This window comes from Clupea harengus, chromosome 11 (assembly GCF_900700415.2).
Source record: "Clupea harengus chromosome 11, Ch_v2.0.2, whole genome shotgun sequence".
NCBI lineage: Eukaryota > Metazoa > Chordata > Actinopteri > Clupeiformes > Clupeidae > Clupea > Clupea harengus.
The window spans coordinates 25,449,429-25,470,048 of record NC_045162.1 but is presented as its reverse complement, the minus strand read 5'-3'; the positions used below and the strand labels follow the sequence as shown (position 1 = coordinate 25,470,048).

General features: G+C 42.9%; 4 protein-coding genes across 6 annotated transcripts in view; 2 read left to right on the top strand and 2 right to left on the bottom strand.

Annotated features, from left to right (window-relative positions):
• Positions 1-48: 48 nt before the first annotated feature.
• Positions 49-8,522, top strand: zdhhc3a (zinc finger DHHC-type palmitoyltransferase 3a). Of its 3 annotated transcripts, none has more exons than XM_012837479.3 (7): positions 49-524; positions 1,151-1,474; positions 1,817-1,941; positions 2,342-2,438; positions 2,583-2,664; positions 3,652-3,782; positions 5,379-6,723. In XM_012837479.3, the coding sequence occupies exons 2-7, from the start codon at positions 1,172-1,174 to the stop codon at positions 5,535-5,537; spliced, it is 897 nt and encodes a 298-aa protein (XP_012692933.1). In that variant the 5' UTR covers positions 49-524; positions 1,151-1,171; the 3' UTR covers positions 5,538-6,723. The 3 variants fall into 3 exon arrangements, with proteins under 3 accessions (XP_012692933.1, XP_031432382.1, XP_012692931.1); XM_031576522.2 differs by lacking the exon at positions 5,379-6,723 and adding an exon at positions 7,768-8,522 and having other exon boundaries at positions 51-415; XM_012837477.3 differs by lacking the exon at positions 5,379-6,723 and adding an exon at positions 7,768-8,522 and having other exon boundaries at positions 52-524.
• A 396-nt stretch (positions 8,523-8,918) lies between these two features.
• tmem42a (transmembrane protein 42a) lies at positions 8,919-12,044 on the bottom strand. Its single transcript, XM_031576524.2, has 4 exons — positions 11,888-12,044; positions 10,280-10,425; positions 9,662-9,808; positions 8,919-9,446 (listed from the first exon to the last, which is right to left on the bottom strand). Exons 1-4 carry the CDS (start codon positions 11,919-11,921, stop codon positions 9,303-9,305), a joined length of 471 nt encoding a protein of 156 aa, XP_031432384.1. The 5' UTR covers positions 11,922-12,044; the 3' UTR covers positions 8,919-9,302.
• Positions 11,286-12,861, top strand: kiaa1143 (KIAA1143 ortholog). Its single transcript, XM_012837481.3, has 4 exons — positions 11,286-11,502; positions 11,628-11,760; positions 12,038-12,270; positions 12,372-12,861. The coding sequence occupies exons 1-3, from the start codon at positions 11,386-11,388 to the stop codon at positions 12,250-12,252; spliced, it is 465 nt and encodes a 154-aa protein (XP_012692935.2). The 5' UTR covers positions 11,286-11,385; the 3' UTR covers positions 12,253-12,270; positions 12,372-12,861.
• A 70-nt stretch (positions 12,862-12,931) lies between these two features.
• Positions 12,932-20,620, bottom strand: part of gpd1l (glycerol-3-phosphate dehydrogenase 1 like) — an 8,087-nt gene continuing 398 nt past the window's right edge. Inside the window, exons 2-8 of the mRNA XM_012837476.3 lie at positions 19,280-19,457; positions 18,504-18,644; positions 16,702-16,840; positions 16,465-16,577; positions 15,812-16,048; positions 15,507-15,613; positions 12,932-15,094 (exon numbers count right to left, since the gene is read on the bottom strand). Coding sequence (XP_012692930.1) covers positions 14,998-15,094; positions 15,507-15,613; positions 15,812-16,048; positions 16,465-16,577; positions 16,702-16,840; positions 18,504-18,644; positions 19,280-19,457 — 1,012 coding nt within the window. The 3' untranslated portion in view covers positions 12,932-14,997. The remainder of the gene's footprint in view (positions 15,095-15,506; positions 15,614-15,811; positions 16,049-16,464; positions 16,578-16,701; positions 16,841-18,503; positions 18,645-19,279; positions 19,458-20,620) is intronic.

Here is a 20,620-nt window from a genome sequence, read left to right as displayed (position 1 = left end):
CTTTTATGATTAGCTCACTCCATGCACCTTATACATCACACGTCAAGGAGAAGGGAAAAGTATGACGCGATCTTACGGGGCGGTCACTAGCACAAGGAAATGTTTCGAACCAAGACTAACAGGTTGCTAATTGTGGAGTTGATACACAGATACTACCTCTAAACGTCAGACCGAACAATAGCCACACTGCTGTATTGTTTTATTGGATTTTTTCTTGGCTTGTAAAGCTGAACGATTCAGCAACTTTCTTGCTCTGGTGTTACGGTATCGGTATCGCCGTTCGTTCCATTTAAGAGAGGGGTGTGACTTGTTTTTCGCAAAGGATAGGAGGGTGAGACGTGTGGATGACCGAAAACTCAAGGATGCCGTTCTTTCAGCCAAAATACAGAACGGCTATGTGCCAGCTAGCTTCCAAGTAAGTGGACCGCTGTCATCCAGAAGGAAAGGGCTGGTTTTCTACGGCATATTTGGGTTTCATTCACCCTGGAAGCTATACAGTCTGATATTCAACGTGTCGACATCAAGTAAGTGTCTTAGCAACGTTTGAACGTTAACGTTAGCTAAATGTCCAACAACACTAACAGCAAAATCATTATCAGTGCTTTAGTTAAGGTCTAGCTGTGTTTTTCTTCCAAATGCGCCAAACACAAATGGCCATTTACTTGGCACAGCAATTAGCTCGATTGCTTTGGTTATTCTAGCAGGTAAATGTCGAATAGCTGGGTAGAGGGATCAGATGTGTGCATTCCAAGCTGCTTGGGATTGCAATATTTCGTTTCCTCTGTCTCTGTGCGGATGTCTTCCCTCGTTTTAGCGATTAGCCTGAGTAGCATGGACGATGGTCCAGCGCTGTCCTCCCTTGACATTGCTGTGTCAGTGCGGAGTAACAGCGGTCAGCACAGACTGCTGCTGCACTGCTGTTGTAGCCATCCGTATGTGTCCCTGATGCAGGTTTATGTTGGTCATTGAGATTTTTGACAAGATTTATTTCAAATGTATGTGTAACCTTCTCTGTCAAAATGTCACAGTGTAAACACGAGTGTTATTCATGCTGCATTTCAGCACCACTGCAGTAGGAATGACTGGCGTAGTTGTGTCCAGCTGAGCAGTTTGTGTATACTCATCCTACCTCACCCTCTCCCCCGCTCAGCGAAATGAGTCCTGGTGAACAATGAAGAGTCCGGTGCACAGGTGCAGGGACGTGGAGCGGCAGGCGAGCAACCTGCAGCTGGATCCGTGCGTCCCGCCGCCGCGCCTGAGCGACACTGGTGCCATGTGGTTCGTCCGCGACGCGTGCGGCATCGTGTGCGGTGTCATCACTTGGTTCTTGGTGTTCTACGCGGAGTTCGTGGTGCTCTTCGTCATGCTGCTGCCTTCCAAAAATCTGACCTACAGTCTAGTTAACGGGGTGGTCTTCAACGGACTAGCTTTTTTTGCCCTGGCATCACACTTCAGGGCAATGTGCACAGACCCGGTACGTTTTCAATTCACAACAACGCAATTCGAGTTGTCATATGCATAGTCACCAGTAACATGTAAACACCAACATAAAAAAACTGGCAAAACTGTAATGTAAACACCAACATAAAAAAGTGGCAAAACATTTTGTCTGTCATTGCATTGACACAGTATACTGTAGAGTGCAAACAAGATAAATGCATAGATCTTGCCCGCTGCCCCATTCGTGACCCACATCCAGTGGTCACAGTTTTGTATATATCAAAGTCTGTGCAATGAAAAGTGCAATCTTACGTTTGGTGACATTTGATCAGGCCTAAGTCAGATGTGGCTCAGCATATCTTTGAACGCTTTCCAGGGAGCCGTTCCAAAAGGAAATGCCACCAAGGAGTTCATCGAGAGCCTCCAGCTAAAGCCCGGTCAGGTGGTTTACAAGTGTCCCAAGTGCTGCAGTATCAAGCCTGACCGAGCGCACCACTGCAGGTACAGATTGCCCGGAGCAAACGGTCGTGGAGTTCTCTGTCTGATGTAGTTACGCTGTCCCCCCCCCGAATTTAGAGCAGAGGAATGTCAAAGCAGTGGAAAGAAGTTGGACAAAGTGATTAGAATAATGGGGGCGACAGAATAAATTACTTCACTTCACAGACTCAGCAGATAGAGGTTGATCAGCCAGGGTTTAAATTCAGTCTTCTCTTATTTAGCTTTCTTGTCTGATTGGTCCAGTCAGCTTTAGCATGGACCACTCATGGAGACACTCAGCTTCTAGTTCATTGCATGGCTGCAGATGTGCATTTGTTTTTTGCATAGAATGAAGTATGACGTGACCAAGCCATCTCTTTGTCTTTTCCACTCTCTCTCTCTATAATCTATTGCGAAATCCCAGTGTCTGCAAAAGATGCATTCGGAAAATGGACCATCATTGTCCGTGGGTCAACAACTGTGTTGGAGAAACCAACCAGAAGTACTTTGTGCTTTTCACAGTACGTGCCAGACCGTGCTCACATCACTGACATTCACAGCTTAAACATGCAGTAGGACAACTAGCAGATACATATTTATTACAATGTAGTGCTTAAGCTTATGTTCTCCTTCATTAATAATGATCAATTTTCCCTGTGTTCCAGATGTACATTGCACTAATCTCTCTACATTGCTTGTTGATGGTAGTCTTCCACTTCCTGTATTGTTTTGAAGATGACTGGACAAGTAAGTGCTCAGAGTTTCCTATCTTGTCATGGCACCTAGCTCAGAGCCATTGAAAATGCTTGCGTGAGACCCTTACATGACCGCAGTCTGGAACATTTTATCTCCCTGGAGTCTTTTCTGAGGATGTGTTAAAGCTGAGACTTGGGAAGGTTAGACTGACCTGGGAGCCCTTTGCAGAGACACAGGGGAGGAGGGGGCGTGCAGTAGCCTGAAGTCCTGTGTGATCAGAGGTCACATTTTATGGCCTAACAAAATCATATCACAGTACTTCTGACACATACACTTTATGCATCCTCATATTATCAAGGTAACTGAAATATATTACATTGGAACAGCGGATCTGTGACTGTGAAGTTCGTAGCTTACAAGAGCGCATGGGTTCAAGCGAGGTGGAAACTAATTCAGCGTGACCAAGAGAAAGCACATGCTGAAATAGCTGAAGCCATGCCTGTCTCTCGTAGCTTGTTGTTCACTTTAGTGATTAGCGAGAACAAACGTCAAACAGGATGATTTGGCTTCACATGGTGCACCAAACCCTTTCCAATCAGCTCTCTCTGTCTGATTTCACACTCCAACCTCAAAATGTAGCTTCTCATATTATTTGATCGTTACATGGAGATGAGGGAAGGAGAGAGAGAGAGAGAGAGAGAGAGAGAGAGAGCTATGGAATATAGCTAGCTGGCCGCCTGTCCATGTAGGTCCGTGCTCTGACTTGAGATAAGAGGAGTCACATCTTTCAACAGTTTCATTTTTTTTCTGCCAGCAAATTTCTCCTGGCTATTTGTCATGCTTTGCAGCGGACCCAAGCTTGTCTGAAGTCAGAGATCACGTTAGTGAACTGTATCAAATGTGACCTTTGTGTACAGTGGTGTTTCCCTCAAGTAAGAGTGTAAGAATGTGTGTGTGTGTGTGTGTGTGTGTGCTTCCTCCCACTATCCCTCCCCACCCCTCCACCCTGCTCTCCACCTCCTCCTGCCCCAACCCTAGAGTGCAGCTCCTTCTCCCCACCAGCGACCGTCATTCTCCTCATCCTCCTGTGCTTTGAGGGCCTCCTCTTCCTCATCTTCACCTCTGTGATGTTTGGCACCCAGGTCCATTCCATCTGCACAGATGAGACGGTAAGTGCCCCGAGGAACCTCACAACTCGCTCCTCCTTCTCCTCCTCCTCCCTCTCCCCCCTGAAGTCCGAAGAGTCCTGGCTGTAGCCCCACAGTCCACAGGCTCATCATCCTAACAAGTCCCCGTCTGTGCAGAATTATCTTTGAGTGGTCTTGGAGTAGTCATAATAACATTACTCTCAAGTCATCTATTTTCAAATGAACTAGAATTATTTCCAATGCATCATCGCATGTGTGTCTATGAACTTCTTAATACTTGGGAAAATCGGGTTTATTTAAGTTGGAGATAAGTTTATAAACTTACCCTACCCAGTTAGGGGTCTGTTAAGTTTGGTTTGAAGGGCTACAGCCAGATATCAGTCCCCCAGACACTACACAGACACTGTTTATTGATCCGTGCTTGTATCATTGGTTGCTCTGATAGAAAAGATGGTTGATACATGAGCTCTCAGGCCTTCTACATCGTAGTGCAATGCAAATTTAGTTTTAGGGTATAACCACAAGAGGGTGCCAGCAGTGTTGGCAAAGAAAGGAGACGTCTTGCATATTAATAAAATGCCGTATGATGCACACCCTGAAGGATAACACTGTCATGGAAATATATGGCAAAAAAACAAGCTAGACACATTTTTCGCTGTGTTAACAACATGTAAAATGATGCCACAATTTACAGCAATCCTGCATTCTAATCAGAATTTCAGTCAAATCAGGAAATGATATCACAAGACATGTCTGCCAAGCACATTGGTCTTTACGAGACCTGATGATGCAGTTAAGATCCTAGATCGTGTTCACCTTCTCTGCTGACGCTGTGTTTGTGGCTATCTCTGTGTGGGACCTCTGTGTTTTTAAAAATAGTCTAAATGGATGTCATATGACCGCAGCACGACCGCCGTACGCCGCGGCCTGAAAGAAACCATCATGCTGTTGGATGTCTTGTATTAACTTCAAACTCAAATAGGCATTAGCTTTGCAGTGCACATCCTGCAGAGACATTCCTGTACACACATTTACATTTACATTTAGTCATTTAGCAGACACTTTTATCCAAAGCGACTTACAAGGATGTATACACATTTTACATTTACACTGATGGCACACTGCACATCAGGAGCAATTAGGGGTTCAGTATCTTGCTCAAGGACGCTTCGACAGGGAATTGAACTAGCAACCTTCTGATTACTAACCGACTTCTCTACCTCCTGTACCACTGTCGCCCCCACACACATATTTGCTTAGCTTCTACTAACTCTCTAACTCTTAATGCTACACTCACTGTGTTCTCTCTGTCTTTGCCCTAAGCCACACACCCCCTTCCACCTAGAGTAAGCCAGTGTCCCTACGTCCCAGGTTTGCTTGAATTAAGTTAGCTCTGCAGATTTGCTGTGCTTTATGACCTTTTAGGACTAAATTAGCTGACACATGTGGGGAAGTTTTACTCAAGACAATGAGCATTCTGTTTGTTGATAAACCCTTCAGGAGGGCAAGGGACTGTTTTGTTCAACGTAGCACATCAACACACAACACGTGGTAATATTTGATAATGCCAAGTTTGTCTGGGCCACACTGAAGTTGCGGTTGTCTCTCGTTTTTTAGGGCATAGAGCAATTGAAAAAGGAAGAGAGAAGATGGGCTAAAAAAACTAAGTGGATGAACCTGAAGGCGGTTTTCGGACACCCCTTCTCGATAGCATGGTTTAGCCCGTTTGCCAAGCCTGGCCATGGGAAAGCCGACCCATACCAGTATGTGGTCTGAGCTTTGGAAACGCAAACCCAGAAGGCCTGTCCATGCCCTGGCACTACATATAAAAGACTGAGGTGTGCTGGCACCCCCCTCCCCTACCCCCCTTAACTCCCCCCAACCCTTTCCCGATGCCTCCACCTAACGTGATTGTATCTCCAAGCTCACTCAACTCTAATGGCCGTGTTCTGGGCAGCGACAGTGCTACCCATAGAAAACATCCCATTTCTATGGTGCTTCCTAAGAGGTTGTGGAAATATGAAAAAAAAAAAAAAAAAAAAACATGGACTTGCCAGTTTTGCCTTTTTTTAATCTTTATTTTTTATTGGTTTAATATATTTTTTAACTATGTTTTTTCTTGATCTGGAAACTTTGCTCTGTTTGGGAACTTCCTGTCACCATCTGTACTGTCACTTTCCCTCCGTTCACATTCCACTCTCCATTGGTCCTGCCATTGAGAGCAATCCTCCTCCTCCTCCTCTATCTCCTTTCTCCTTGCGTCTGTTTGACGAGTCTAGTAACACTAATGCAAAATGCCTTTGTCCCCTTCATAAAATCCGCCTTTTTTGGAGTGGGGTTGAGGTCACATTTTGCATGGATAATCTCTATTTTTTTGGTTAATAATGGAGCGTATTCCTCATCTGAGTTGGATGATGAATCATTGGGAAGAGGATTGCATCTTTCTAGTTTAGACTCTGTGAGAGCATAGTCATGTCATCGGTAGAGCTTTACACCAGTTTGATTATGGAAATTGGCAAGAACGTCAGTGCAAATTAGGCATCACAATACAGCAATGCTTCAAATTTACGGTGTACGCAATCTAAAATCCACTCTTTTTTTGCACATTTTGGAGAACTGTGAAGTTTAGGTATGATAATGACAGAAGCACCTGGAATCATGTGAACTGAGGGAAGGCCTTAGCCATCTTTTGGAATTTTTAATATGTGTTTATTAATACGTTAAAAGGGACAATCTGTTGAACTCCATCTCTTGATTAAAAAAAAAAAAAGCATGTTTATGTTCACTTTACACTGGTTGTTTTTCTGTTAGTCCTGTGGTGGATGTTACTGAAACGACCTTGATTTGACTTCAAGTAGCTCTGGCTGCACAATCAACTGTGAGATGGTTTCCAGTACTGCTTTTATATTGGCGTTTTTATTCTTTCTGTATATACATATCAAACAATAAATGATGAACCTGATTGGTTTACTTGTCAGTATGTTCATGTGAGGACGCTCCTAGTTGTGCAATCTTGCTGTATGATGTTCTAAACAAGAGATGAAACAAGTACTACTGTGGTTGGAAGGTATTTTTTGTATGTTCCTTACAATTATTGAGCAGTTAGTATATCGCACTTTGTGGCAATGCTGTCACATAACTTCAGGTTAAGACTATAACCATACAAGCGAGTGAGAAATGATCTATCCCAGCCATTCACTGTCTTTTTTCCCTAACAAGTATGTCAGTTCACCCTGTTTCCCTCTCCCTCCCTTTCCCCCTTTTAACCCTTTCTGTCTATCTCTTTTGATCTGTTCTCTGGAAATGTTTCTTACAATATTTTCAGGACTTTCTTCAAAATGCTCTCTATTTGTTCTCCAACAAGGACCCATGTTGAACTCAATTGGCTAAGTGTTGTGATTTTTCACCGTGTAACCCTGTAAAAGCCCCTTTGAGTAGGCCAGATGCGGCTTTCTGATTGGTGGGAAGGGAAGTGCAGGTAAGCCTTGCTCACCTGAGACAGGAGACCTATAGCGCAAACATCTCGGCCCTGGTAGCCAGAAGCATGTCATTGTGTCTCTTAAAACCGTGTGTCCAGTAATTGAACCAGTGTTGGCCGACGACAAACACCGACAGTAAAGAAGGAATACTCCTGAAACAGAAAAAAGCATGCTGCATGTATCGGGTGCTTTTTAAACCATCATTATCATAAAACATATGGATGCATAGTCTCCCAGTTCATGCATTTCACTCGTAACTGCCTGAGTCCATAACATTACACCCCAAATCACTTATTCATCCCCCACCCTCCTGTGAAGGAGGGACCATTTTCAACTTTAACTATACGGCTCTCCACAGTAAAGCAAGGGAGTGGTTTGGGCCGTTTCCATTAGGAATTGCATCCGTTGCAACAAATTTGTATAAAAGAATATGCCACCATTTCACGTGACGAGTAGACTATTTATTTACAGTGAGTGTGTTGTGGGGTCTTTTATGACATGGCTGACAGCTCCTCGCTTTGCCTTAGGGTATCGAGCGTCTGAAGGGCGAGACGGCCACCTGGGAGAAGCTGTCGTGCTGGGAGGCCATGAAGGCTGCGTTCGGGGGTCCGTTCTCCCTCTCCTGGTTCAGTCCCTTCTCGGAGCTCACCTGCAGGAGGACGCCGTTGGAGCAGGTGCCTCCCGCGCCGCCCGGTGACATCATCGAGGAGGACGTGATCGAGATTCCCTACGAGCGCTGAGACGAGCCCGGTGACATCATCGAGGAGGACGTGATCGAGATTCCCTACGAGCGCTGAGACGAGCCAGGTTCATGACGTCACACACCCACAGTGCCTTTCCGGTCCAAAGGGGGGGCCAAATCTGGACCATTTCAGTATACACAGTACCAAATGCACAAGCACAGCTGTTTTAGTTAAACAGCATGTTTATTGAAGGACTTTCTGTAATGTCAATTTTATATTGAGTGAATGAAGAGTCTAATGATGAAATCTGATTTTATATCTGTTTTATAGGATAGTTTTCAATTGGCTTAAGTGCCTTACTTTAAACTACACATTATAAAATCCTTTCTTTTAAAAGAACACTGTTCAATGATATGGATCTCTATTTGATGCAAATGGTATTCACCAAGACGTTTAAGCACAGATGTTTTGAATAGGCATAATCTGGCAATAATCTGTTATCTGTATAATCCTCATTTGCTTGAAATGTGTATTATTGTGTTTTATTCTGAAATAATATTATTTTCAAATACATTTGCATTAAAAGGGAATAATGGAAATTGTTCCAGCTCTTTTGTCATAGCACATCCCAACCTCAAACCATCTACAGGCAGTGTAACACCGCTTAACTGGCACACCTATTAATAGACATGAAGCCTTCACTGGAAGACGTCATTTTAGGTTGGCTCCATGTAGGTCAGGAGTATGCCCGGACACCAAACATATCCTCTCCCTGGTGATTACCGTCCCAAATTTCAAGCCATAGTCTCACCCCACCATATCAAAGTGTGAGACTTCAGTGCAGATATGGTCAAAAGCTGTATTTAGAGATCACATTTGTGGAACAATATTTGCATTAAATATTAACCATTTCTGTGAAACAGAATTAAACAGTTTTTTTTTGCAGAGTATAGCCTTAAAACAAATATAAATGACCTGAAAGAAGAAAATTACAGTTTTAACCCCACAAAATAAGTTTAAGGTAAATAAAAAGTTATGCATATTATGACAAGTGTGGTGCATAGTAAATATGTTCCCTCATGTTGGTCTCAGTGTTATATTGCGTAACAGTACGGATCAATTCTTGGCCAAGTTAATGGCATCATATAAATTCCTCTTGCTTAAAGTGCAGGTCACACCCTTATCAGTACAGCAACAACTACACCACTGACAAGCATACTTGTGGTGCAGTATGCTGACTGCACTGCAAAGGGTGCTGTGCTTTGTGAATAATCCATGCACTACATTGTTATTTAAATGAACCTTTAGAGGATCACTTGGTATCCATCTGAACACGCTGGTTTACAGGAACAGGGCTGCGTTCATCATCACATACAGTCTCATTCAATCTTTTTGGCCACAGTTGGCTGGGATTCCTGGTTTGTGGACCCATGCACGATGAGTAGCCCTGACAGAGTGAGAGAGATGCCGACCCACCAGAGTGCAGCGTGGGTCTCCCCAAATATCAGCCTCCCAAGGAATGCCTGTGTGGAATTAGGAGAACATGTGACACGCTGTAGCTGATACTCTGATTCCTTTGATAGTTGCTACTCTTATTGGAGACTGTAGTATGAGAGACCAAAAAAGTCATCATCAGTGTGATCCCAAAGGTCAACAGTAATTACTAGCATTGACTTTACTTAGTCAGTTGTGATTGCAGATACTGGTTGTCTGACTGGAGTTCAGGGTGGGTACTCACAGAGGATATGAAGTTGGAGGCAGTGGTGGTCACAGTGGCCTGAGCAGAGGACGAGGAGAGCCTGAGAGCTTTGGCGAAGAAGGTCCACATCACGGCATTACAGGTGAACAGCAGACCTCCGCACAACAGCCTCAAGGGGATGTGCAGCTAGCAGGAGACAGATTTCATAAGCACCAACACCCAGTCACACAAACACACACACATTATGCACGCACTGTAACCTTTATTGATGACTTGTGTAATTTCAGCTCCACTTATTTACATTATCTTCTTCCAAACCCCATCCATGCATGCTCTCACTGAAATCTCATTATTCAGTTTCGATTGTTCTTTACCCTTCTGTCACGGGATCAATGACAACGTAATTTAAGGAGCCCCATAAGCTACGCTTACATTAACAACAAAAGTTAATTATCTATAATAACAAAAAAAATGGTCATGCATTTAGACTATACAAATCTAAAGAAATATAGCTGCTTACATTTCACTAAAGTGGTATAGCAAATCCTCTAGCTACGTGTCAGTATTAGGTAATGTTATTTCAAATCGACGTGAACCCTGTTAAAGCAATGGAGATAAACCATCACTGATCACTCCACTTATTAAGTCATACTTTACCCAGTCGCATGGAGCAGTTTCATTATCTTGCTGGAATATCCTTTCTTCCCCAGCCCAGGTTTTCAGCCCGGTTTCACACACACCTTTGAGGTAGTCAGCGCCAAGTGACAGTTTGGCTGAAGAGGAGGCAACAGCTCCAAGGAAGCCTGCGAGTAGCGCATACACAACTCCGGGAAACATTTCAATCGAAGAAATATACCGTTCATTCAAAAGAGAGCATAATTTCACTTTCCTAACTGAGCAGTCCTTCTCTAGCTACAAGATCGACCAAGGGAAGGTGCCGTGTGGGAATTATCCAAACAGAAGTGCATTGAGGAAGCATTTCATTTCCTGTCAGAAACACCACTCACGAACCACAGGGTCTGGTGAAAAGACCTCTGGTGGCATGTTCAAGAACTTACTCAACACTGATTTGCATTTTCACAATCGTCTTCCAGAGACATATAATATGTGAAGTCCCTCACCAAACGTATTATTATAAGACGAAATGTTTAGCAACACTTACAAGATAATGTTAACATTATCTTAAATTCCTAGACGCCAACAAATCCCTGTGAATTCCATAGAGTGCATATTACCGAACACTTTACGAAGTACACTGCAATACAGTGCACTAACATCTGTAGTGCACTCCGTCGCTGATAAGTGCTGTATCAAATGGAACACTTACGTTAACCACTTGGTGGAAGTGACGTTCGCAAATCTGCTAGCGATACCCGCGAAACTAAAACTGACAAAATTAACGCACTTCGTGCCCTCTTTATGTCCCTTGTTTACCCCTTTCTCCACCCCATGTGGAAACTCAAACTGCTACACCTCCACCATCACGGCAGGCTTCTCCGCCTTCTGGCTGAACTTGAGATGCTATGTACATTTCATTGTGATTTTGCCTTACATTCACAGCATAGCTTCATGTAGTAGTTGCAATTAAATTATCCTAGCTAGGTATGCTACATTCTATGGCATAGACGAATTCCCATTGGTCATTAAAATACGCGTATTGATGACATAGCTGTGACGCCAATAGAAGCCGACATCCTGATAGCAAACAACGGAAACAATCCTCGCTGGTTTAGGTTTATTTATCTGCCTCACTTCTGAGCAAAATGAGCAAACATGGCAAAAAGGGTAATGTTTCATGGGTCAAGCCGGCAGAGCCATCTTTTCTAAAAAAATTCAAAAGTGATGTTGGGTATAAGGAGGGGCCGACGATTGACACGAAGGTAACAATATGCTAATTTAGCCAGCTAACGTAGCTGCAGGCTTGTTACATTTGCATTGTTAATAGACAAGTGGGGTGGTATTGGAAGATGTGTTAAAACATATAATCTTGTTTTCCCCCTTGTAGAGACAAGACATGCCCGAGGTCGACGATGATAGCGGTGGTAGTGATCGCGAGGATGAATTGCCGCAAATAGTTGTTCTCAAGAAAGGCGACCTGAGTGCTGATGAAGTTCAGCATATGAAAAAAGACACAAAGGGTAAGAGCTTTCATAAGAACGGTCAGATGTCCCCCTAAGCGAAAGATAACGTAACGTTTCATGAGCCGAGAGGCAGAATACAAATGTTTCTTATTTAGTTAGACATTTCATTATAGTTTTAGGTTACCTCTCGGCGTTGGTAACATGTCCCACATGAACATTCTATTCGTTCCACATTTGGTCTGTTTGCATCTGGTCACGTATGATGAATGGTAGATGACTGTGCTGAAACAGATTACTCATCAATGCACTGTGTTGTCTCTTGTGACATATTTAGACGAGGAGCCTCCTTCAGACGGCAAGATCGTGTTCAAGAAACCAGCAAAGCGCTCGTCCTCAGATAAGTTCCAGGGTATTTCCGCCAGCTCCAGCAAGAAGAAGAAGAAGCACGACGACGAGGAAGAAGGCAAGGGCGAATCAAAATCAGAGACGAAAGTGAAAAACAAAAGTTTGCTGTCATTTGTTGGTGATGACGAGGATGAAGATGACTGAACTGCTCGCTAGCAGCAGGTTAGTAGTCTTGGATATTCTTAAGATTGTCTAGTATCTAACTGTGAAGGTTAAAACCAGTAAAGTAATTCTCAAGTAATACTTCTACTCTTCTCCCACAGGCTCCTCATGATCGACAACATTCAGTTGATTTAAGCATTCATAGTTATTGTGTTCTTTTTGTATGCCTCATTCTGTGATTCATTTTCTAAAAATTTTAAATAATGTAAATGAGTGGTTTCTATTTGGAGGGACACACTCTGTTCATCTGGATGAGTTGTGTTAGGCAGAATTTCCTTGAGCAATGTAAAAACGGGGAAAGCCGCAGCAGATATACACTTGTGAAATAATAATGACCAAGTTATGGTAGATGCTTGCAGAACTGAACGTGTGAAGGGATAAGATTGATGCATTGCAAGCAACAAAGGAAAGGCGTCCGCACCTCTCATTGGATGTATGTACATATAGCTTCTACAAAGGAGCTCTTCTTTAAATGTCTTATCATTTATCAATGTATTTGCCATCCCGAGATTTGGGATAGTATGGATCACCATTTGTTACTGTATGGAGGGAAAGGTTTTAGGCAAAAAATAAAACCAAAACCTTCTTGTATTCTTGTAAACATTCTACCTGGGTACCAGAAATAAAAACCCACCACACAGTAGTCTACACTGAACACCGATTTCTTTACTGTTTTTTCTTTTCTTTTGTTTGTTTAATCATTTTCCACACGACAGACACTTCACTTTTCATCCTCATGGACAGATTACAGAAAACCAAAAGCAAAGCCTCATGGGCTTATGATGGAACGGAACAAGACCAGGATGGCTTAGAGGATACATTCATAAAGCAAAAAAAATGTAACAAAAAGGCAACGTAATGTGACCTAAAATACAAAGACCCATCAAGAGCTGCATTGTGACCAGAAGGGTTAAAGAGTAGAAAAGGCTTTAGCTAAGCCTGAACTAACTATGCAATCTGAGGGGGAGCTAGCAGAAGAGAGGCTAACATACAGCTGCAAATGAAATGTGGAGGTGTAAGGAACTGTACATTATATTATCTGGGTGTGAAACAGTGGTTCAAAACATTTTGTGTATTAGTTCCATTCTGCTCTGTGTATGTATGTGGTTTCATTAAGATGGTGGAGAGACACAAAACTAGAATGCCTGAACTGAAAGCTGAAGGCAAACACACGTAACCACACAATTAGTATGGTCTGACAAGGGATTTTTACTCAATAGACCTAATGAGCTGCATCTTTTCAAGTAACTCTGACGATGTGCACATTTGAATTGTGCCTCAAACTAACAGATGAGCAAACATGTCGTTTTGCTGGTTAACGGTTAAAAGTGACATATACAGTTTTTGTCGTCAAAAAGGATTTAACATTGACAGCTACAACAGAATTTGAAAAGAGGATGTTTGTCAAAACTCCTGTGCAATCTTCAAAGCTGTTCATTAGATATCTTTTACATACACAGTCCACCACAGTGGAATTGTTATAGGTGTAGGGACCTTTTCTGACCACCGAAACAACATAGTACACCTTAAATGCAGCATCACACGATCACATTTTGCAAATCACCACCTCACGGGCACAAACAAACACACACACACACACACACACACAGCCAGGGTAAATCTCATCTCAGAGCTGTGGACAGATCCCTTTGAGTTATGGTCCTGACCGCTGAGGCTTCAAGGCATTTCTTTGCTCTTTATAGGCCCAATGCCCAATGTTTAAAGCAGCTATTTCAACTGACCATATTTTAAAAACCTAACCCTATGAAGTGCATTGATAAATTGCTTATTTTAAGCAAAAATTGCACAAAATGTAACTGCACCACATACTATACTATACAAAGAACAATAAGTGTATGTATTTCAATGCACCCAAGCCCTTAGTCAAAATGTATACTGTATATGCACACACGATAGTAAGTACATCGAGTAATTCAATCTTGTTACTAAAAGGTTACTTGTGTAAATGGCAGTGTAGTGTGTTAAAATCTCTTGTAGGTTTTAAGAAGAGATGTTTTTAAAAGGATTACAAATAAGAATTTAACCCCAACCATAATTAAGTCTAGACAATTCTCATGCAATCATGAGTTGTTATTATTTGCTGGCTAAGTACAATAGTAAATACAAAGTGCAGTAACTATTGATTATGGAGTGTCACTGGCTTTCTTGATGTCTTTGGGAGTTCATTCAACTTTTTCCCAAATTCTAGCCCATCATAAGTAGCTCCTACTGCTATCCACAAGATGGCAGACGAGTACAGAAAGAACTTAGTGTTCTTGTCACAAAAAAGGATCATACAAGACTGCAAATAACAAAATCAGGTCTGAATGAGGATAGCACTTTGGACAAAACCAGACTGATGATGGGGGTTACAATAGGTTAACTGTAACTAGGCAATATCCCAGACTTTGATATGGCCAACAACGCACCTATCCCAAAAATGTGTTACCTACATGGTGCACTACATGTGCACCAATTAACTGCTTAACTTCTAATTTTCAATGCCAAATACCACTCAATGCAATTGTACAGTGTGCCAACTATGGAAACCCACCGGGAAGTAGTCCGGATCGAAGGGGCCATGTGTTTGTGTCCATTGAGTTCTAGGAGTCACGACAAACTGAGGACGATTTTCAGGAGTAGCCGCAAGTATAATAGAAAGGAGGTATGAATGGCAGAAGTGGTGAGAGGTCGTCATCCGTGGATGTAGAGAGCTTCAGGAGGCGCTCACATGTGCTCTGGATGGCTCTGTAGGCAGGTGATCATCTCCTGAACCGGCTTCCCCTCGAAGCAGATCTTATAGACGGCAGTAAAGAGTGGGAACCTGGAATACAAAGAGAGGCAGATCAGTGCTCAGTACTCAGTACTTTAAGTATGTTTCTTCATTTGTTGGCTGAATACTCACAATACTCCTTCTATGTAACATATTTCAAGTCTAGGACAGGCCCAGATGTTTGTGCAATCCGTCATAAAATTAGCACTTTTTTCTGCACTAATGGTCTCATCCCTTGGATTCAAATTCTGACTACATTTGTGTTCTCTGCAAAGCCTCTGACTGCAACATAAGAACTGTCACAACTGTTCAAATTCAAAGCCATCTAGGAATAAGGAAGGTAATGGTAGTTCAATTCAAAGAAAGCTGCAGCTGCACTGCGTTAAGAAAGTCAGGTCATACTTGGCCAACAATTGATGGAGCATGTTTTGTTTAGTGTTTTACCCAGAAACCATCTACTCACTTTTCCACCAGTTCTTTCTGTTTGAGGATGTGGTAGACCTCCGCAGAGGTGAGTGGTCCTTGCAGCTTCTGCCCGTTCAACATCTCCTTCTCAAGCTCCTCAATGCTCTGAGATGGTGGAGATATGGGACAAAAAAAAGGAAGGAGTTATCTCATAGTAAGACTATATATAGGAATGTGGTGTGATTGTTCATAACACTTCAACAACACTCGTATCCTACTCCCACTGTAATATGATATTTCTCTGAAAATGTATATCATGTCTACAGACACACACAAATTCCAGCGCCACAGAAAACTCCTGACCTTCCCAGTCCTCGCGAAGGCTTCGGCAACCTTGCGGTTGCGCCCCCCGTAGCAGGTGGTGATGAGGTCAGCCACGCCGCAGCTCTCTAGGAAGGTGGCGGAGGAGACGGCGTCGTCTTTGCTGAAGAGCTTGGCGAAGGCGATCATCTCCATCAGACCCAGGCGGATCACAGCCGCCTTGGTGTTGTCACCGCACTGCAGTCCGTCACAGAAGCCCGCCCCCACGGCTACTATGTTCTGAGAGAGGGGAGTAGACGTGAACAATCTGAAGCCTGGTTGTTGGTGGAGGCCTACGTGGCCCAATTTAACATTACATAAGTTGGGGTGATGTAATATGTCAGAGTGTTGCAGGAGGAGCCTTTCCATATGGACATCAATGACTTTATTAAATAAGCACTGGACTCAGCTCTAGGTATTTGAATGTATTATATCGTCCTGGGAACCAAGATAAAAAAAAAAACTGTCATCCAATTTCTCTTTTTTTGTGATTTCCTTAAAAAAAAAAAAAAATCACTCAATTATAGAGGACACATGGCTACGGATTTGTTCTCAGGAGGTGACAAAGTAATTCTATGAATCTGACAAAGAGTAAGAATGAGTACAGGATGCATTCAGTGAAGGTTAGATGATGGGGTGACAATGTTACTAGTTACCTTCAGGGCCCCACACAGCTCAACCGTATCTGCATCTTCCACCACTGTAATGCGGAAATTAGGGGTCTGGAGAAGCTCTTTGAACAGCTGCCCGTTCTCCATGATCTTGGACCCTACATGGCAATAAGAACAGAGTCAAATTTTGTTACGGACCCCCAGTGCTATTGAACAGTCCTGACACGTCGATAAATATAAAATGAAGTAGACTGCTGCTGGGTTTATGGACAAAGTGCTCACCTATAGTTGTTTCACAGAACTTCTCAGCCGCCACCTCATTGGCAATGTTTGCCCCCATCAGCACACTCATATCAATACCCATCTTCTCCCTGATGATGTCGGATATCAGCTTGAGACCCTCAGGTCCTTCATCTACACCCTGTAGTAGAGGAAGTAGCAATTGATTGAGAGAATGAGAGAGACTAGAGAAACCTTGGAATTTGAAAAACTGAGGAAAAATATCTTCCGTCACGCTTTAAACCCTCAACCGCAAGAAGTGCCTTGAAGCCTCAAGCCGTTTAATGGCCCATAAAACAAACAAAAGGAAAGAAAAACCGACACACAATGGGAAATAAAAGTGTCTCAAGAAAATGAGAGAAAACCAATGACACCCTTCCGTCTATAAATGACTTGTCACAGAACCACCAGATGGGTCTCCTCTCCTAAAAAGGTTCACCCACACATATGGCGGACGGTTTCTCCTGACGGTAAACAGAACGGAAAAAAAGTGGGGCAGTATACCCACAGACATTCCATAGCCCCTGCTGTCATCTGAATATGAGTCGCATGCACAGATGGGGAGGCACACGAGGACGAGAACAGCAAACATGGCGCTGAAAATATTTTCACATGGCACTGGACAGAAATGGGAGGCCTGCTGTGCTATGCTGCAGATCAGTGGGAGCAGCTGTCGAAGTCAGCACCAGGACACAGGTCAGCTGAGCGTGCTGCACTAGATATGGAAACTTCAGGGCTGGAGAAACTCCATTATACCAGACCTAAACGTTTGGGGCAGATAAACTAATTACACATGGAAACATTGGGGCAAGATAAGCTCATACTATAGACCTTTTGGAGACATCGAGGATACAGACGGAAAGTGCACACTTTTGTAAGCCAAGATAATTGTAATGACAGGAAAAGAAAACATGCTGTCTTTCGTTGTTGAAAATGTCCTTTGTGGGAGCTTGTAAAATATATTCAGTAGGTACGTTTTTTAGGCTTACATTTTAGAGGCTTTTCACAACGTTTAATTCATTTCCATTCAATTCCATTCATACCTTGCACTCAGTACTTGAGACCCTAGAATTAAATACAGTACTAATGTATGCCATAAAACAGTGAGAATAAAAGATAAGTCTGAACAAAGACCAATCATTCATATATTACCTGTGCTATAGGAACCAAGATATAAGTGTTTATAAAATTGTTCCCCATTAAAGTGGCTCATTTGTGTTGGATGAAAAGGACCCGGTGTCCATGATCCACAGTGTAACCTTAAGTGGAGCTGCATCCCTTTGATGTGACCGCAAACCAAGCCCCTCCAAAATGACCCCATCTAGAGGTGTCATCTCATCCCTGCGCCGACCAGACCTCCTCTGTCATCTTTCTGTGTAATTTATGAAAACAAACAAAAAAGCGTTTTCTCTTTGCCGTCATCTGTGTGGCCGTGTCTGGCTAGTCTGATTACAGCAGTGCTCTTTCCCAGAACGACCAGATCAGAGCTTGCCTCTGCCAATGGTTACATAATGGGTTTAAAAAGGACTGCTTTTTTTCCGCCACACATGAAACCTTTCATCGAACTCTCTCCACACCCCCAGCTGAGATCACTGACCGATTCAGGCCTGCGTGACTTCAGGCAGTTCCTGTGTGGCAAACATTTCCTTCCCAAATGCTGAAAGTCTGCTTTCGCAAGCACAGAATTACGTTCTTGCAGTGCTCAATCATATGCAATCAGGGTAGTCTTCAAATAGGATGCTAAGGCCAGGCATCCAGTGCTATCTATTGAGGCAACGGCCTGCTGGCTTTTCCTTGAGTCCTACCTTGATGAGTGTGATTCCTCGGGCCTTCTCAGACACACAGCCCATCATCTCGTCGCAAAGCCTACGGATGAACTGGTGCGGGACCACGAACACCAGCAGATCGGCCCCCTCAGCAGCATCTCTCAGCTGGGGAACAGCCACCTAGCCCAGACCAAGGAACCAACAGTGGTGCACTTTATTCATGACCTTGAAAGCAGGGTATGCAACTGGTAAAAGGGTGCAATGCTGGATGTAGGTTAACTGTGAATGTAGCAAAGATGAGACTCTCTTGAAGTTAGAGTTTGCATGTTAGCAGTAAGAAAAAATATCACTGTTTTTTTTGTTTTAATATGCTCAATAGTTTTTTTTTTTTTTGCTTGTTGGCATGTCTGGCGCGATAGCTTGTCTTGGTCCAGGGATGCCTATAGCGTCCGCTGACACCCCCTGTGGATAAGGGTAAAGTGCGCTTAGAGCCACTAGTGAAATGGAGGCGAATGGGGAGGAGGTGGGATGCTTGGGTATGCCAGAGCGTGCAATGTGGCGGACAGGTATGGCACGTCTTAGAATGCTAGAAGCGGGGTGAGTGACAGCTGTACCGAAGTTTGTTTAGGAAACATCATTACGTTTTCTGCCATTTAAAACACACTGTAGCTCTTCCAAATACACTAAGTACATAATCACAACTCCAAGTGATTCTAGGTAGCCGAATAGATACAGTTATCTGGGCGTTATAATAACGCTCAGCGCATCAGTGACAGATGAGGTTTGCGTAGATGACCCATCACACTGAATCTTACCACATTTTCTGGTAGTTTGTATCCAGGGAGGTATTTGACATTTTCATGTTCAGTGTTGATGATATCTGTCAGCTTCCTGCCATTGATGTTTTCCTCAAACACCCACATATTGACAGTGCTGGCAAAACGCGGGAGCAAGTTTGCATTGTTGCCAATTATCCTGGCAATGGCAGAGCCCCTGTGCAAAATAAATAAGCAATAAGCCTACCATTAGTGGGGTAGTTAAACTCAAATTGCCATACCAAATGTTCATTTTATGATAAATATACATCAATACATCAAATTTGGCAGAACACCTTCTAATCAGATTTAGAAATGGAGGTACTTCAGATAGGCGCCCAGGGCTGAGATGAGATATTATCCTATATTAATATGGTCACATGCAACCTGCATTGTGTACAAACACAGTTCCACACCAGACTCAAACTCACAACCTCGGACATGGGAGGTGTGCGTGATTTGGCAAAAAAAAGCATCAGTTATGTATATGGATTTATGGGTGCTAATTGTGCTGTTGTCTGTTGGCTTTTAGCTAGTCAGCGTGCCAGTTTTAGACAGAAACTTCTTACTGTTGCTTTAAGGAACTTATATTATGGCATGAGTACCACATCTAAAACATTTGCACTTTATCAGAGAAGAATGTACGCCATTACCAGTTGTAACAATTAATTAAAGGGTCACATGTAGCCCACCATAAACACCAGGTTAAGAAGTTGATGTTCAACTGTGGAATTATCGTTGCTATAGCCACTAATAGAGAAACCTACAATGGTCTAAGTCAACTCACTTAGCATAGATAAATTACACCACGAGCAAAACACTTTCCAATTCATTTAACATTCACGTTTTCTTTTACTTTAGTTTTTACCTCTTCAAGTGTCTCTATTGACTTCATTTGATATTCCAGACCCATTAACACAGACAATAAAATAAGGGTGGATGCCCCTTTATCATCAGTGTAGGCCCTTGGTTTCTTTTGATTTAGGATGTGTTTAAATATCTACTTATGTTATTATGTATTTTTTATATCACCACATAATATACGATAAAATCTCATCTTGCAGCCATTTTGAAAAATTGTCCCCTGGGGTCCTTTTTGAACCACCTCTAGTTCAACATCTTAATAGAACCCCTTTGTTTGTTTTTCTGCCAAATGTGATGCTTTTATCACACAATGCACAATAGTTATGCCAAACTGCCCCACTACATGACCGTATCTTCTGTTAGCATGCCTTGTGCCCCATTTGTCGCTTCAGACACTCAATATGAATGCAATGAAGGTGGCAAAATTAAACACAGTGCTGATTTCTTAACAAGCATTGCACAGATGAGGCTTCAATA

Coding starts and splice junctions, on each gene's coding strand:
- zdhhc3a (XM_031576522.2), top strand. CDS start 1,172: ATGAAGAGTCCGGTGCACAGGTGCAGGGACGTGGAGCGGCAGGCGAGC. Junction 1,475..1,816: donor GGGCAATGTGCACAGACCCG/GTACGTTTTCAA, acceptor AACGCTTTCCAG/GGAGCCGTTCCAAAAGGAAA. Junction 2,439..2,582: donor AGTACTTTGTGCTTTTCACA/GTACGTGCCAGA, acceptor CCTGTGTTCCAG/ATGTACATTGCACTAATCTC.
- kiaa1143 (XM_012837481.3), top strand. CDS start 11,386: ATGAGCAAACATGGCAAAAAGGGTAATGTTTCATGGGTCAAGCCGGCA. Junction 11,503..11,627: donor GGCCGACGATTGACACGAAG/GTAACAATATGC, acceptor TCCCCCTTGTAG/AGACAAGACATGCCCGAGGT. Junction 11,761..12,037: donor TATGAAAAAAGACACAAAGG/GTAAGAGCTTTC, acceptor TGACATATTTAG/ACGAGGAGCCTCCTTCAGAC.
- tmem42a (XM_031576524.2), bottom strand. CDS start 11,921: ATGTTCATGTGGGACATGTTACCAACGCCGAGAG. Junction 10,426..11,887: donor CATGTTACCAACGCCGAGAG/GTAACCTAAAAC, acceptor CGCTACTCGCAG/GCTTCCTTGGAGCTGTTGCC. Junction 9,809..10,279: donor AAACTGCTCCATGCGACTGG/GTAAAGTATGAC, acceptor GTCTCCTGCTAG/CTGCACATCCCCTTGAGGCT.